The sequence below is a fragment of the Amphiura filiformis genome, chromosome 3 (assembly GCF_039555335.1).
Source record: "Amphiura filiformis chromosome 3, Afil_fr2py, whole genome shotgun sequence".
In the NCBI taxonomy this organism is placed as follows: domain Eukaryota; kingdom Metazoa; phylum Echinodermata; class Ophiuroidea; order Amphilepidida; family Amphiuridae; genus Amphiura; species Amphiura filiformis.
In genome coordinates this window covers 67,988,236-68,007,065 of record NC_092630.1, presented here as the reverse complement: position 1 = coordinate 68,007,065, position 18,830 = coordinate 67,988,236, and the positions used below count along the sequence as shown (strand labels likewise).

Sequence of the window (18,830 nt, the reverse complement as noted above, 5' to 3'; positions counted from 1 at the left end):
ACAATTGTTCAGGCATTGACATGAGATGCTTTGTTTTAGTGACGACCCAGAGAAAGATCAAAGTAAATTATAGAAAAACAATAAAATGTAAATTGTAGTTATTTTTTGACATAATTTGCCATTTCAAGGCAGTAAGTGATTAATATACAACAAGATGTATTAAGAATCTTTTCATTAACTGAGATTTATAAGGAGTTTGCTGCATAAATATCTGAGTTGTCATCTCCATATCAGGACCAAAATTGTCTGCACTGTAAGCATTGTTTGTAGTTTTATGAAAGGGCTACCCACTGTCTTTACAACCATGAGTTTGTTTTTAAGCAACTGTTGTACTGTAAGAGAGGTATTTTTGGCATGCAGGGGTAAACAGCTTTTTGCAGGTCATTTTTACAAGTTCAACTCCCATTAAAACCATAATCAGAAATTGATTTTCTTTGGAAAGAAAGTATTTTGCTTGAAAAAATTTTGTTTGAAAGAAAAACAATTTCTGATAGAAAGTACCAAATAGAGTGTACCAAATTTGAGTAGCGTAGTAATTTCTGATAGATTTGCTAAGATTTTTACTTCTAAAAAGTGACCTGCAAAAAGCAGCCAAAGTTACCCCCTTTTGTGGTATTTGTGTTTTAAAAAATGAAACAGAACAAAGATCCTTGCTATACCATTACACAAACATTCATTTTAGGCCACATCTAACTTAAGCTTCCTTTTGTGAATACCTATCCTGTCATTCCTTCCTGGATTCCGTACAATCCTGTATCACTCATTAAGTTAGGCTGTCTTCAATAATAATAATTATTAAAAAAATGACCAGTTCATGTCCAGCAGTGTCAGTTTCAATAGTTCATGTCATAATTGTGTCTGCCATCTGTACATCTTTAATCATTGGGTGAAACAATGATTCCAAGAACAATTTGACTGAGTACATGAAGATAATAACGATGTGTCCCAAATCCTGATGAAAGATGATCAATCGTTTTTACCTTGGCTGACTAGATATAGAGGAAAGTAGAAATAAAATATGTAATAATCATGTTTACAATAATACCAAGTTTACAGTGTTAACAACATATATACAGCAAATCAGAAGGAGGTCAGTTCCAATGACCTCATGCCAGCCCCCTTTAAATTGTCAACAACAAAAATTGTGAAATGAAGGAGAAAGTATGCTTTTGTGGATAGCACTGTATTTTGCTTTGCCCAGAGTTATTAGCCTATATTCCAATTTGACAGCAGGCATAATAATAGCCACGTGCACATTCTAAAGAGGAATTTCTCAATTGTAGAATCTTCCTGTCCCTTAAATTAAGCCATATCAGAATAGTTCAAGCTTGAGATGATGGGTGATTCTGTTTGACGTGCTGGTTTGGTTATCTGTTGAGTTAGAACAGACAATACATATGCCATCCGTTTAAAATCGCGGCCAGTCGGTTGGGGTAACTGGTTCTGCGTTTACAATACCTGTCAGTACTGTAATAGGCTTTGTGTTGGTCTGCTGTGCACTGAGGTTATTATTAACAATTTGGAAGGACCTGATTTTAGGTTTCTCATTTGTAATGAGTTTTGCAAAGTAATAGGAACTAATTGAATCAAATTTGATTTAGAAGGAAGTTTTGACAAAAATAACTTTCTGTATTCAGACATTTATTTGTTTTTCTGACAATTATTGCAAGATTTCTCCCAAATTTGACAGCATTTTGGCGATGTAAGGTTAAATAAAATCACATTGTCCAATTACTTGGCAGCTCAGTACGCTCACCTACCGAACATATAAAGATTTATTTTCCACTCCATAATTTGATTATCACAATAGTACATTTAGGGGAAAAGCGTGACATCGTTGTGATTTTATGGCAAACATGATTGGGTGCTATGATGTTGTCTGCGCTTAGTGTCATTTATTTTGACCGATAGGTATCATTATCAAGTGCAAATTGTATTGATTTCAAATTTGACTGACCACAACTTGGCATTCAAAAACTAAAAATAAGATCTTAATAAGTAGTTGCAAATTGCTTTACTAAAGGATGCAGAAAAAGTCATGCCTGGCAGGAATTTATGGACATTATCTTCATCATACCTTTAAAAGTTAAAAGATATTTAAAATAAATGCATTAGTTTGTGAAGATATTGACAAAGTCCTTAAAATTTGGATGAAATTACCCATATTTTGAGGAAATTGACTATACGATATGAAATGTATATTTAAATTTTTATAAAAACCAAATTCTTGACAAATTTCAGTTTATTCCTCCCCTTCTTTATGTTCAGCATTTACTATTACACATTTTGCTATTAATAATATCAACATAGGTCATATAGAACCAAAATAGCAACACTTATGAAATTTATCAGTTATGGGCTATTTCATTTAAAATCCACACAACCCTGTGGAAGATTTAGCTGAAGTCATCCACAGAGGGAGTATGTGTTTCTATTAGAATAGACAATTGGGTAACTTCCATTTGAAATACTCACTCCAGTTTTGGAAGATACAGGTAAAGCCATAATACAAGGGGAGTATGGGTTTCAAGATAATTAACCCTGACCAATTACATTTGAAAAACATACTCCCCCTGTCAAAGATATATCCAAATTCTTCCTCAGGGTTAGTGTGGATTTCAACTGGAATAGCCCAATACTACTTGTGGTTTGCACCAATGATCTGGACCTCCTGGGAGATCAGTACTTATGTATTCAAAGAGCTTACCAGAATAAAGATAGATTGAATGAATGAATAAAGCACTAAAGTCTCAGAGTATGCAGTTCACCATTCATTTATTTTTAACAAGTTTTTGAGATGTTTTCTGTAGATTAAGTGTTTCAATCTTGTTGAACTTGGAAAAACATTCTATGCAAATATGAGCAAATGAGACTTGTATTCTCATCTAAGCTATTTTGGGCATTGCTGTATATTGACTGAATCCAAATGAATAGTAACCGGTACACATTATTCATGCCATTGATAAAAACCTGTTGCCATGGAGGGAGAATGAATCTATTTGATTTCCAAGTTTAATTATGTTTATTTTCCATAATGAAAAGGTGTAAGTAGAATTTACTTTAAATTGAATTGACACAGACTAACTGTCTGTGTGCATCTAGTTAAGGAGTCACGTGTAAGCTGCATTTTTTTCTCCACTTGTAGAGATATGAACGTGTAGAAATAAAAACAGACCAGGAGTCGCCTAGATAATTGATGATGATGATGATATGATGAAGATAGTGATGATGATGCTTTCATAGCTGTGTTATTCTTTGATTAGTCAAATTTTCCTAAGAAAGTTCATAAATAATTCCCTGACACCTAGCGATTTTAGCCACTTGTTTGTGTAACTGAAATTATGTTGGTCAGTTTTTGATTTAACACAACTCACAATACAAATTATATTGATTGTTTCAGGTGAAAGTGAACATTGCATCTAACAATGTTATATTTGTAATAGCATATCCTACTAAATGTTAAGAATTGAAGTGTTCACTAGCAATACTAAACAATTTGACATTTTATCAGTTAAATTTGTTTCACTCTACTAATGATATGCACTACTACATTTCACACACACTTTGTAATTGCATGGATACACTATTCAAATCATTTGAAAGAATTGGTTGGCACAATCCACCTGTCCCACAAATCCACCCAGGGTGGTTGCAAGGGGGAAGCAAGCAAGGGATACCATGGCATTCCTACTTCTTAGCTAATTTGATTTGTTTTCTAACTTTGTACCAAATTTGGCACACAATTTATTTAGGTCGCCCCAGATTTTGATGGCTGCCCTACATTTGTTTACCTTTTTAAATATTCTGGTGTAAACAAAATGTGCTGAAGAGTAAAAACATTGCAGGTAAACTGCAAGATTACTTAAAAGGTTAACATTTTGCAGGCTTATTTATTTTTCATTACAAGGGATTATCAGTGATTTCCCAAACCAGATCAAAATTCATATTTTTGGAACAAGTACAGATGTTTTAATGAAGCAAATCAAATGGCAAATGTGAAAACAATCCAATAAAGACAAAATCTTAATATCAAAATGAAAAGTATTTCCACACTTATGATGCATGAATGCAGGCTGTCGAATTTGGAAACTATGGTTAACCTCTGTGTGCTAGCAGTCAATGCTAGGGATAGCAATTTATACTTACAGAGCAAGTGTGTGTGAAATAGATATGAGATATTTCAATCAAATTGACCTGTTATGAAGACCTCAGAACTAAAAGGGCTTAAGTCACATTGAGGGCATTTTGAGATAAATGGCAATGTTATGCCCATACAGGTCCAATGCAAGGAGGTGGTTTTGTCCATGCAGTTTCAATGCTCAACAACATTATTTCACCATGATTTTTATGCAGAGGGTATAGATAGTCCCTTTAACTCCCTTTTAGTTCTGAGGTTTTCAATTGATGATCATTTGGGATGCAGTCAGACAAAATATTTTGCACAGAAATTCCTGATAATCCTTTGAAAGAGTTCATATCATAATTATTAAGTCATTGTCTCCCTGGATGTGTCACCTGAGATGGATCCATCACAAATTCACGGATTGTGCACAACCAGTATAATAATCTTAACAACTAACAGGGCAATAATAAATTATGGGCAATCTTAAGCATATTTCAAGTTCATAAAACTCATTTTGATTGTTCAATTTTTATAACCTCTACTTGGACATCTTAACCTGAATGGTATTTTTTCTGTCAATTTTCCAAATTTTTCAGTGGCCGGCTGGCAACAAGAGGGATAGCAAAGAGTGAAAGCTCCTCAGCACTCAAAAAACATTTCATTGTAGAGCAAAGGCTACGTATGATCTTCCATTTCCTCTTTTGTAATATATTTTACATTATTATTCCATTGAATTATCCTTATTTGTTATTATTATTATTGTTACTCTTCTCTCATTTTTATTATTATATTATTGTTGCATAGACAGTAGTATGCTAACCCCCAAGATTCTTTTTGCAATGACTTATTAACGAGCTAGGATTACCATTCCTACTGATCCAAATGCTCAAATATCGCAGTGCACAATGGTGCCGTTTTATATGTCTAAATTTGACTTGTTCAAACACCTGCATTCCCTGGCTTCTCAAATGTATGGAAGCTATCTATTATTTAACCTACAGATTTACTCACTTTCGTCTCTTCCTCTACCTCTTCTCCTCTCTCCAACATTTTCGTTTCTGTTTCATGATCAGATAACTCAAGTTTCCAAGAGAGTTTGCCTTTTGGAAGGAAAAAGTAGTTAATATTAATAGTCTTATACTTTGCAAAAGTTTTATCATATTTTGGTTAGTGAGATAGTAAGGCCGATAGTCCCATGTAAAAGAATACAAATCTAGAATCTTATTTTTGATTTGGCATCATCTCACATTTCTGAATTCATCTCTTGCCCATATTTGTACATGTTTTTAATCTTCCAAATTTCTTTGGAGGTAATTAACTTTTCATACCTGCTTTTCCATACCTTCAATAGCACCAATTTTATCACATTCTGACCATATTTAGACATTTTCCCATTTTGTGGTATTCACTTTACCCCTTTATGATTCTCTAAAATGTATTTTTCCATCATTTGACTGACATTTTATTCAAAATACCATCTGTAAATAATTACTCCTAACTTTTTAACTCTACCTTGCTCCTTCTTGCTTTCATTATAACATAGTATTTCCCTTATTTTCATGCCTTAAATCAAATAAATGGTGTTACCAATTTTTTGCAGTCAAAATTACTGCTATAATATGGAATCAATCCTAAATTTCACAAGCATGTTCCCAGTTGCTTCTCTTTAGTAATAACAAAACCAAAGCATTGCATGTAGTTTGATGCTTCAAGACATTTGATAATCAGCCAAAATGAAAAATCCAAAATGGTTTCCTTCTGCGCTAACTATGCAGTACTCTATACTAATCAAACTTGGTTAAGCCAAGTTTAGCTGAGAGGCTCCTTCTTTTAAATCATTGCCAAATTACATTCTTTATATTCCGTTTCCAGCAAGACCCAAAGTAATATTCAACAAAACAATGTCTGACACCCTTAATTGTTTTAAAAGCTTGGCCTGCATTAACACACTGCTCAAGTAAATTTGCTGTGCAATATTTTTGCACATCATCACCATTTTTGGTTTCTTTCTATGTGCATATTTTCCCCACCTGAGATAATATTGACAGCTTAATAGTTTGGATCAAAATAACCAGTTTTATTTCATAAACCAAATGGATGTCCAATAACCTACACAAGGGGATACTGCATGATGAAAAGAAACTACAAACATTTTGCCAATGTTGTGTCTGAGAAGTATACGCAATTTACTTTACCGTTTTTTTCTCTGCGGGCACAAAAGACGTGGGTCTATTCATAGGAGAAGACTTGCCTCAACAACATAGCTGAATTCTTTCGGGGGTTATACTTGGCCGGAAGTGGCTGGCAAAAGATGAACACTTTGCATCTAGGATGACACTGTGCTATCATTATCGCCGACTTTTTTCATGAAATTGAATCCAGAAATGTACTCCATTTTGAATGGGATATAGATGTATTATTCAGGTGGTGAGAGTGACTAGCTTGTGCATAATAAGTGTCATTCACCGGTCACTCATACATTTTTGATCAATTCAAGATCTGGTTTAGAAGGTTTTGTTTCGCTTTGGACACAGACCTTCCCAACTGGATAACGATGATGATGAGAACTTATAACAAAAGTCAGGAGTTAAGTAAACATCATTGATGGGCCAATTTCTTCTTACTGTTGTGTCTCTGGATGCTGTAAGTGGCCAAGAGCAATGGCAGACATGTTCAAGTCTCACTGGTGTACCTTCTAATCATATTTCTCACAAGGCACAATTCCATAACCCATTTTATCACATGAAAAGAACTTACATGTTACTTATTATCAGTTGTTATTAATATTATTTTTAGATTAGCACTGTTAGCCAAAAGTTACACGATGGCATGAAAAGAAAGGCCTGTCTATTTTTAGGAAAACGACTTGCAGCTTTTGATAATTCATTGGCGTACATGCCTGGTTGTACTAATGATGCCTTGAAGCGGGTACTAGTAGGAACCAGAAGAAATGTTTGAATAGCCAAATGAAAGAAAGACAACTATCTATATGCTCACATCATTTTTATCAAGTATGAGCAAGATGATGACATGATGTTATGAAACTAATCGCCTTTTGTTTGTTGTATGAAAGTGGGAGACTGGATTTTAGCATGCTTTAAGCCATCAGGTTGGTGTGTGTTTGATTTTGCTTATTAATTCTTTAATTAACAAGTTGAAAAGATCAGTTCTTGACCTAGAGATGTATCAGGGAAATTACATCCTAGTCACTTTTATAGTGCTGATAGAGAAAGATATTGTCAGTGATTTTAAAAACAAAATGAACTTCAGTTTGATATGACTTGCGCTCTCTGAAAGAAAAAGTTGTAAAGAAGCTACATATAAGTGTGTCCCAAATAGACTCATGTTCCCCATTCTCCTTGCCAGTAGATCTCCCACTACCATTTACAGGGCTTCAAATTAAAAAAGCTTACACATTCTGCAAGTGCACACAGTAACTCAGTTGACTCCCTCTTTATTCTTGCCAGATGTGAGAATCAATTCCGACTCCAGCACAGTTTGATGAAATTGAACCTCTAATTTATTTGATTCACTAGTAGTAGTACCAGCACAAGTGTAAAATCACTCAATGACTGATGTTGAAATCTCGCTTGGCTTACAGTAAACTTGTTTAAAGTAATAAGCTTATTTTCTACTCGTGTACGTCGCCAATTGTTGATTCAAACTGGCATAGCATACAAGCAGTACTCGTTGTGTCATATGTCATCATTACCACTGGATCGCTTATCAGTTTGGATGAGGTGTTTGTTATAAAATCCCTGCATAACTGATCAAGTCAATTGCTATTATGATTGGGCAGATTAGCCCCTTTGGTCTGTTTATATATTTTTAGCACAAAACGGCGTAGTGTCTTTGCGTATTAATGTCCATGATCACATGACAGTTATCATCGTTGTCATTTGTAAAATGAAATCTATGATCATGTTTGAGTTCTTATTGATTTGGATCCTGTGATAACATTGTCAGTCGGGGATTTAATATCAGGAATGTTCAGCGGGCGTTGTTTTCTTTTCATAAAACAATCTGTTGAATGCATTACATACCTTTTTGGATGGGTACTTTATGGGAACATACTGTTTATGCCCCTACATGTTAAGGTTGCGTCAATTGCAAAAATGCTCTTCAATTAAAGATAACAGTTTAAAAAATAGGTAAATATGCATCTTGGCAAGCAATTTCTTAACCTTTCTTAATTTCTTATTTGATAACGTTAAATTGCGGAAAAGACTTTTACGAAATTTGAGCGTAATACACAAAATGATGAGTGAAATGGAAAGAATAACAGTCAAAATAAATTGCTTTCAACTGGTTTGATGTATTTTTTTCCATTGCGGAACACAGACAAATATTTTGCCAACATTTTACCAAACTTCAGAACAGATTTTCAAAGCGTATGAAAGTTGTATGGTGTGGTGAATTTGATCGTAATATTGTGTGAAGTGAATTTGATCCAAACGTTGGGTACGAGTCTGTAACCAAAGTCGAGTGACACATGAGTTGCTGAGAATTGATACCGAGTGAAAACACGGGTGTGCTTTCATGAAAATAGAAATGTCCTATTTGAAATGTGAACAGTAAATTAATGTTTCACCGTGGAAACTTGAATTAAGCACGCAGTTCCAACCTGATTGCAGCGTTCTTCAAGGACATAATAACTGTTTGTGTTTCAAAGCCATATAAGATAAAGCATAGCGTGCATGCTTAGTAGTAAATTTACGGAATTGCATCAAGATGACAAAAGCATTGCAAGTGAATTTGTTTTCTTGATAACGAAAGGGTCAGCAACTTTTCTGGTGAAATGAGATACATAGGAGAATATCAGGTATTTGTAGTGTATTACTTTACATGTATGTATTTATGTATTTATGTTACTCGAGTGAATGATGAACCTAAGAAATCGTCAGTTTCACCTGTTTGTGCGGATTTATTTTTTCACTTGCACAAAGTTCTCCATACATCTTGATATGTCATGTCAGTATTTCTCTCGTTACCAGTTGGAGATTATAGGCTGTCTGAAAATCCTGCCGGATGGGGGGAAGAGCTAAAAGTCGTCTTCTTAAAGAATTGAGCATTTTGGAAGTTGTTTCAGTTTGATTTTTGATAGGTTGGGATTTTGTTCTCATTTAATATTCACAAGTGAAATATCCACCCTGCAGCAGTATCTTGTTCCATAGGTACGGAGGTAATCTGGAGACTGTTGTGTAGAAAAGCTCACTTCGCTGCAGTGTTGAGTGCAAACTTATGCAATCCAAAGTTGCACCAGTATTTCATATTAATTCTGATAACGTGCCTGAATCAAGTTTTTCAAGTTTTGCTTATGATTTTTACCAAAGGCTACAAAAAAGTTGCGATGTTAGCATTACTTTTTTTATGGCAAGTTTCTTCAACATGTTTAGCTTTGTTGTAGGTGTTGTTCCAAGTTGGTGACTTTCTCCTGGAACAGACAATTCTTAGCATTTGTCCATTCTCATGGTATTTGTTATATATAGATATGTTAAGTATCAGGAACGTACTGTGCTGTGAGCATTTCATCCAGACTTACAAATGATCTTTTACAATGGTGCAGAGAATGACTTGCAGAAGAACCATTAGGAAATCTGACAAAACTTTGCAAGTTTTTACAATGGTGCAGAGAATGACTTACAGAGGAACTGTTAGGAAATCTGACAAAACTTAGCAAGTTGCCTTGACATTTTGGATAGTCATTATCCTGTCACTTGATAACATAGGATCATGTAGCTGCAAGCCTTCACACATTAGCATTGGATCTTGTCTGATATTCAATAGGCATGTAAGGTTTCATCTGCTCAGTGGTTTATGGATAGGTTTCATTTACATAGTAGTCTTTATAGGGTCTACTAATAGGTGTTTTATACCTATTCTGCAAAGGTTCAGCAACCTTTGTATCTTACATGTTAGGTCTCATTTACATTATAGCCTCTGTAGGGTTTACAAATATGTTTTACGCCCATTTTGCAAAGGTTCAGCAAGCCTTGTATCATAAATGTTAGGTCTCATTTACATTATAGTATTTGTAGGGTCTACAAATATATTTTTCACCTATTCTGCAAAGCTGCAAAATATTCAGTAAGCCCTGTATAATTTCACTATTATGTTTACTTACTCTTCTTTTCTTAGCATTAATGTTAGATGCGTCCTGCTTTTTATCTACTTGCATTTTTTAAGAAGCAATCTCTGAGTCAGTCAGTCAATCCAATAATGCCATTTTGTTGCATGATAATTTCCTACCCTTACATTCACTCCAAATAGTCTTGTGTCACATTTCACTTCATCTCCATGAAATATACATTTGTAAAATGGCAAGAAGACAAATTTTGAAATCAATCTGAAGCAGTGCAATTTCCTGCTGATTGTTGCGGGAGGAAATGTCACTTGGTACTTACTGTGTGCTGGATAATCCATTTGGACACGTTTATGTATTATTCTCATCTCTGAAAAGAAATGAGTCGCATTCTTTGTGTAATTTAGAACATAAAAGGAAGCTGGAGTGTATAACACAAACAAATTTGAATTTCTTTCACCATACCACAGAAAGTAGTTTGCAGTCAAAACTTCAGGGTATTTTTCCCGACTGGATGCATGCACAATCCAATATTGAAATCATTGTGAAAAGGGGTAGACTTCATATAGAATGCTCATGTCAATTAGTAAATGTCATTGTAACTCCAAAACAGATTTCTTGGACTCAGAGACTTTTCCTTTGTTCAAAAAAATGAAGTAAGATAAGTTTTCAAAAGCAGAGTCAGACATCAGTATTACAAAGTGCATGTTGTAACTAAAAGGGCAAGAGATGAAATTTTAATCCTACATATTGCATAAGCTTCATAGAATAAAGGGATACTATAATGGCTAAATAGGATATATGCATATTCAATAGATGATGTCTCCTCATTTGAATATTTGGGACTCATGTATGAAGTAGTTACCTGTGTTCAAAGGCTATGACTTATCCCATAACTTTGTTCCCGGGGTACTCAAGTTTGGTTTTGGTAGGGACGTGCATGAAAATTTGAAAGTGGACCCATAAATATACCAATTTTTCAAGAAATTTGGACACATTGATATACCAAAAGTCACAATTTTCGGCCGAATTTAACCCAAATTGTCTTAGTTTTTACAAATTTTCCCAAAATTTAGCGAAAATTTTGAAAATTTTGGCTAGATTAAGAAAATTTTGAAAAAAGGACCCATTCATATACCAAAATAGGCTTTGAAAAAGGGGTCATTGATATACCTAGAGGCTGAAAATGCTACCCATATTTGCGGCACATCCCGTATGGTCATTTGTACTGAGTACCCCCGGACTTTGTTACCCTTAAGATGGCCAAAAAAGAAAGCCCATTTCCCTATGCAAATGACAGTAGTAAAAAATCCTTAATTATCAGTCAAATGTAAAAAAAATCACTCATTTCATTCACATTCTTGCAGTCAAAATCAAAGTTTTTGCCCAGGAAATGCAAAAACATTTACCCAGGTTGAACCATGTTAGGTTTATTACATCACCTGATGCAAACCTTAATGAGGCAATTTTAACTTTTTTGCTTGTATGTATTATTCTCAAAAAGTCTCCTTTTCACCACAATTTCAGATATTAAAATCAAAATGATGAACATCCTTTTCTAATATGACCTAACATCTCGTCATTGAAGTAGAAAAAGGCTGTCAAATTATGTTTACTAGCTTTGGCAAGCACTTGTTGTAGGAGTGGCCCATGGGATAAGCATTACCTAGTTTTTCAAATAGAATAACAATGTGGGTGCAGAGTTTCTGTTTTTGTTTTTGTAAATTGCAAACCTAGCCAGAAGTGAACTGACGCATCCTTTCACTATATTTAGAAATTGGGCGACAATGTTTCAAATAAATCATCTCAACTGGGGATGTTAAGTATTTTGACTGATGGTTCCTCTATAACAGGTAACTTTGACATCTCAACATCTTGGATTTTTAGTAGAAATGACTGTCATATTGTCAGTTTTCCAAACATTGCACTGAAATAACACAATTGGCAATTGTTATACCATTTTTTGCATATACACTTCTTTAAAGTCATGGAATATGCAGTGGTAGTGAATGCCATGTATACAAGTACATAGATTCTTCTTACAGAAAAATCATGCTATTGTATCATATTCATATTATATTCATATTCCTCTCCTATATAATATACAATATAATTATACATATAATGACATGTAATAGTTAACTCAAAAAACAGAAAGTATAGAATTTCAGAAAAGAATAGTTTATGAGAAAACTAGTCCATTACTTCATAACATATATTTTTACTTGTGTAAAATGAATTTTTATGGGGGGGGGGGTGGTGGACCTCATTGTGTCAATGCTAATCACAACGTCTACCTGGTTAGAAGTGTGTCCTCTCCCCCTACCCCGGCATTACCTATTATGGCAACATTTGAAATGAATATTTGGAGAATCACTGTCTCTTCAAAGAATCACAGAATCTCAACAATTATAAGGGACCAACTTTTAAAATTCAAGTCCAGGAATACAATGACAATAACTTTGATTAGGCTATCCATTGAATACCTTGTATATCACATAATTTTTGTACAAATGTAATACATGTAGCTGTGTCAACCAGCATCTAGAACAGCCATATCGTTGAGATGTGCCTGGTCATTAGAATTGTTCGATTTTGGTATGTTTAGGTACTTGCTTTTGAGCCAAGCAAATGATGAATACATACGTTTTCAACTTTGATATTTGATTTAGATCATTATACACATATTTAATATTTAAAATTTCAATTGCATAACATTATTATGGGAAAAAAGATCAAGCTCATCTCTGTGGCTGAAACCTATCTTTTATAATGAGTCATGTGCTGTGTAAAGCTAAACCTGCAAATGTCATCCACTAGGGGCCTGCAAAATGTGCAATATATTTTGCTACAATGCATTAACAATAGGCCAAAATTATATATCTGCATTCATTAATTGTTTTTAACTGCAAAATTCTGAAGTAGATCCTGTAACTATTGTGCTTTTAATAAACAATTATATATTACTAAATTTATAATTGTGAATTTAATATTAATATCATTTATTTTACAATATTTATTTGAGAGTCAAGAAAAAATGTGCCAAAGTTGTGACTGAATGTAACGAGACACACAAATATGGGAAAGAAAGAATAATGAGAATTTTGATTGCACTTTTTGCTCATCCCTTTTTCCCAGGTGTCGGATACTTTGCTGCTTTCAGTTCTTGGCAAATATTATTTTCTCATTGAACAATGATATTTTCCTCTAGCAGCAGTAAACAGACTAGCATATCATAAATTATGGATGCCTGGTTTCATGGTAAATAGTTAAATGGATTGAAGATGAAAAACATCTTGCATTGCATTTTGTGCAGCCTCAACCATACTAAAATTAATGAGTGAAGAAAATAGCCCTTGCTAGGAATGATGGATAATCCAGCCGCAGGTATCAAAATGTGTTTATACTTGTTTACTTTTGTGAATCTCATTATTTCATGCTTCCAGTGGGGAAAGTAAAGATACAAAAGTATGTTAAAATAATTATATTACTTAGCTGTTGCAAAGTCATTGCAATTTGAATTTGAGTGGGTTTTGCTTTATGACTGTGTATCCACATCCCACTTCAACGTATGATGCGATTTTCTTAATAAAATATTGTTTTAATGTAGATTTATTTCTGAAAACTGATCTTTGCATCTTTTTCCCTCTTGTATTTTGTCTTTTACAGAGATGCACGAGTAGTACGAGATCTAGCAACAGCAAGGTCAAGAGGCTATGGGTTTGTTTCATTTGAGAGTAAAGAAGTAAGTCAATTGCTTGAAAAGAAACTCTAATATTGTGCCCCTCTTTGGTCTCCGATGTCTGTGAAATCAGCACTTCAGCAACACAATACTTACTGTATACTAAAGTACTGATTTTGTGAGCACATCAGCATTTTGACCCCTCATATCATTGGATGCTGACATTTGAATCTGGTATGACATCGCCAATTCCTAGGAAAGAGCGTAGAAGAGCATTGAAATAAGGTGATGTTTAAATCAACTAATCTCTACAGATTAATAGGAAGCCAGTAATCAAACAAAAACTTTTTCCTTTGGTTGTTCTCACTACCTTTTTGTAAAAAGTATTTATAATCTGAGAAGAAACTATACAAGGTATGCCTTTAATTTAAGGAAGTCTCCGGCAATCACAACCTTATGTGTTAGAAAAATAATTAGCAAGCATGAATCATGTGGTTTTATTTAAAAAAACTCATATTGACCTTAAAAATGAATAAAAACAGCCGTCTCTCACCACGCGATATTCAAATTTCCCGGGCACCGAAATTGCCTGTGGCAATGACGTCCCAGTAACACAATGTAGTTAATTGAGCACAAATAACCATAACGTCGTTGCCATCTGCAATTTCGGTGCGGGAATTTGAATATCGCATGTTGAGAGCCGACTGTTTTTATGGTCAATATGAGTTTGTTTTAAATAAAGCCACATGATTCGTGCTTGATAATTGTTTTTCTAATATATAAGGCATAATGTTGTGATTGTCGGAGTGTTCCTTTAAGACTCAAGACTATGATTGGACTATCCCTTTAATAGTAGCCTAGAAGGTTCATCTTCTAATGGACAGTGCCCTGAGAATCTATGAATATGCATACTGTCTTAACAGTATTAGGTTCAAAGTGACTGAATGACGAATGATATTATTAAGGTGTCTAGCAACCAACCGACTTATATGTGTGACTTAATATGTGTCCAGCCAACGGGAAGGCCATCCTTGAATTTCATGCCATACACTTATGTGGACATCATGCTTGTCGTTCGTTCGTTGGTTATTTTATTAGGAACCCATCACCTCATGAAAACAAGGTAGTTGTCAGAAGGGCTCGGGTGTTTTTTGCCTATGGATGGAAACAAGCATATTAGCAAAAGAAAGTATTGGAAAAAAGATATTTTCAAAATGCCTTGGCCAAAGAAAAATCTGAATTGATCATGTGAGGAGTTGCTTTCAAGGATTCAAGTAGCCTTTCAATAGGGTTTGGAAAGGTCACATTTTATTTTGAAGTTACACATCGTGAACCAGAACAAATAACGTAGAGGATCAGTTTAATGATACAAGAGGAAACAGAACATAATAGTAGAAAAGAACAGTTTAACCCATCCAATGTGTTACACAAAACTTAAGAAAGTAACAACCCCAGATTTAAAATCATGAGAATGCCCCAATTGAAAGACAGAATAGTCAAACAATAGCAGAGAATAGAATAGAATCACATATTTTTAGCCATGGCTATAGGCAAAGTTTTCACTTTAAGTAAAAGTCAATGTAAAACGTATGTGAGGGAGGGATGCCAGGTGGTCATTGCAATGCATGCTTTTAAGACAGCCAGCCCCTTCCTTTGACTGCCGTAGACATTATAGTGCCCCTTTCTGCTTGTAAAAGCATGTCTTGAGGCTTTCATTTTGATTGTAATTAAAACAACAACTTCAACTCCCAAGAGCATTAAGTTTAATAAGCAAAAACCAGGACGTGTAAATTAGAGGGCATGTGTAAATAATCATTCTCTGTCTTTATTGCTCCCCATTGACTACTTAACACTATGTTTTTCTTGTTTCTTTTTCCTTTTGTGGTTTCATAGGAAGCAAAGCAAGCTATAGAGGATATGAATGGCAAATTCTTAGCAGGTAGAAATATACGAACCAACTGGGCAACAAGAAAACCAGCACCAAAGGGTCCAGAGGGAGGAGGCGCGATAGGTGGGTCCTCTGATACATGGAACGCTGATAGAGGTGTTTAGGAACCTCCTTGTATTTATAACTTTGATTGACTATCGAATAACAAATATTAATCGACTATCGTTGTAGTATTCTAAGTTTATAATAATGGCCACTCAGCAGATAACAGTTAACAAAATGTGTAGACTTAGTTTCACCATGAGTTTTGGAAGTGATGTAAGTGCATTCGTAGTATCAAATTGTAGGCACACTTGTCGTACAACCGCATAAAAGTACTGGAGTCACAACCAAACTTCAGGTGAAATGAAGTAGAGGTGAAATGAAAAAGCTGACTATTATACATCCCAACGTAGATGAAATGGACATCTTCCAAATTCTTTCAACCCCACAAAAACGTCTCCAGGGATCTTTTATGTCAGGCTGTAGATATTTTCTGTATGAGCCCTTTCACAATTCAAAATCGCGCATGCTCAGAACTTTGACATCTGGTACATCTATGAGAGATAAATGATCTAATTGATCCAGTTGTTTTAATGAACTGCAACTTTCATGGAATTTTATTTTCATTAACATAATAACATTGGCAGTTAAACCTAGACTCAACCAATTTTAATTTGTTCAAAGCAGTTTTACAAAGTTCACTGCCATTGTTCCATGCTAGTTTATCTCCCATGCATATTACCCAAAATGCACTCTGTTCTGAGATCGATTGGATTTGTGAAAGGGCTTATTACAGTTACTCTTGTGGTTTACAAATTATGCCAAAATGACCCCTATCTGAAACTGCAAAACCTAAGTTGTAATATTCACCTCCTTGTCACCTGAAATATAGGATGCATTATGTTGCTTTTCATGCTACTAATATGATTTTTAAGAAAAATCATTATTACTTGACAAGATGGATGACCTGTGCAGTGTAAGCACCAGGTTGCATGGGGTGCAACCAAATCCACTTTTTGTGTGAACAAATGTTAAAATTGCCCCCAAAAGGTTCAAATTTGAAAGGGAAATTCATAAAATATCCACTTTTATGTGTGTGTGAACTCAAAAGCTTGCAGTCCCATCCCCCGGCCAAATTTTAGATGATCCACATCCTTCTAAATATTCCTGCTGTCTATGGGCCTGGTAACCACAATAGCAATTAGAGATTGAACCTGCGTAAAAGAAAGCAGGATGTAGATAAAGCAAACAGATGATACATCCTTTTGTAAATAAAAGGAGTCCACATCTTTTGTTAGTCTGATATATCTGATTTCAGTTCACAAGTGTAATAACTAAAAGGAAGAAAAATGATACAAAACCATGGGAAAATCACCCACGTTTTCAAGCAGTTCCCAAAACAGTGGTAGAGGCTGTATCATTGCATTGTGTGTTCCCACCAAATAGTGAGTTGATTAAAAATTGATGAGTATCAAACGAGCAGCACACATCGGAATCCCCAGTAGACAGAGCAATTACCCCAGCAGATTATCTCTAGATAACCCTCTACAAATTAACAGTTTTACAATCATTATGTATTCCTTGTAATTTTCCATTTTTCCTACCGAGTTGTACAAATAAATGATTCATATTTGGGCTTAGTTATGGTAGCATGATTCTGAATGAAGTATTCAGTAGTCTGTAACATGAAGTTTGAATGAAACCAATCATGAACTCGGTGTTAATGTTGAGCCACAAATTGATAATTGTGTTTCTTTCTCCCTATCATACATGTAAATATTTGATGTTTCATTACAACTCTATATGACTGTGTAAATAGTTGAGACAGTTGAGGCAATATAGTGAGTTCCTACTTATAATGCAGTATGACTGAAGAATATTGCACACTATTTTGTGTTATAGTGTTAGTGATTATTGTCCAGGTTAGGGTTAGGAGCAAAGAGTGGTCATTACTTATATTGCAGTTGTTTGTGTGTGGTGAATTATACTCTGATTAGCTCGTAATAGGCAAGAATTATTCAGTTTTTGTTACTGTGCACATCAATAAAGTCCCACCTTATAAATTCACAGAAGCATGCGTCAGTCATACAATACACAAGCGCATATCGTGTAGGTGCTGCTCCCGGCTGTGTGTATGCAATTCTGTATCAGACCACAATGTTATGTGTCCCACCTGTTATGAGCTGATCATAGTATAGGGGTATTTTAACACAGATTGGAAATTGCTTCATGTTTCATATGTGGCACCCTTTGCATCTCATCATTGTAGTTGCACATACCTGAGGTGCTCATGGGGTACACAATACAATTTTCTTTTATCAGGCTGATAAATGCCAAATATTTCTGACTTGTTTCAATGCGCCAATCAGGACAGAACCGTACAAATGACAGGTGTGCCGTTTACTTGTAAAGGGAGTTGCATTTTTTATGACAATTTTAAGCTTGGACAAGTTTGCATTGAATTGTTCTGTTAAACATCACGTATGAGAGAAATGAATCTTGTGAATCAATAGCAGCTAAATGTGCCGTCATCAAATGCACAGTCATGTGACCGATCTTACTGTTTTCTACCCACTCCAGGAACAAAAGACTATACCGAAACCTACAGTCAAGCTAGTGTTTTCAACTGTACGGTGTATTGCGGGGGAATTCCAGGTCTCACAGACGAGTTATTAAGGAAAGTCTTTTCACCTTATGGAACCATTCTGGAAACAAGGATATTCCCAGAAAAGGGTTATGCTTTTGTTAGGTAAGTGAGCCGTATACAAAGATCAATTTAAACAAATTTATTTAAAAGTTTCTTTACACAGGGTAGCGCCATCAACGTCATAACACTGATTTCCATGGTGGCTGCATTAACAAAGATACATTGTGAACAAGAAGATTAAATATAATTATATATACAGTAATAAATCATAAAATACAAATATTATTAATGATACATGAAATTGTGAAACAAATGGAATATCACATAAAAATTCAGATGAAAAAGACATTACACATGTTTTATCAA

General features: G+C 34.7%; 1 protein-coding gene across 1 annotated transcript in view; it reads left to right on the top strand.

The window, feature by feature from the left end:
- LOC140149023 (nucleolysin TIAR-like) overlaps positions 1-18,830 on the top strand; it is a 349,403-nt gene that overhangs the window by 313,946 nt on the left and 16,627 nt on the right. Inside the window, 3 exon segments of the mRNA XM_072171166.1 lie at positions 13,875-13,950; positions 15,781-15,931; positions 18,398-18,566. Of these exon segments, the coding sequence (XP_072027267.1) occupies positions 13,875-13,950; positions 15,781-15,931; positions 18,398-18,566 (396 nt within the window).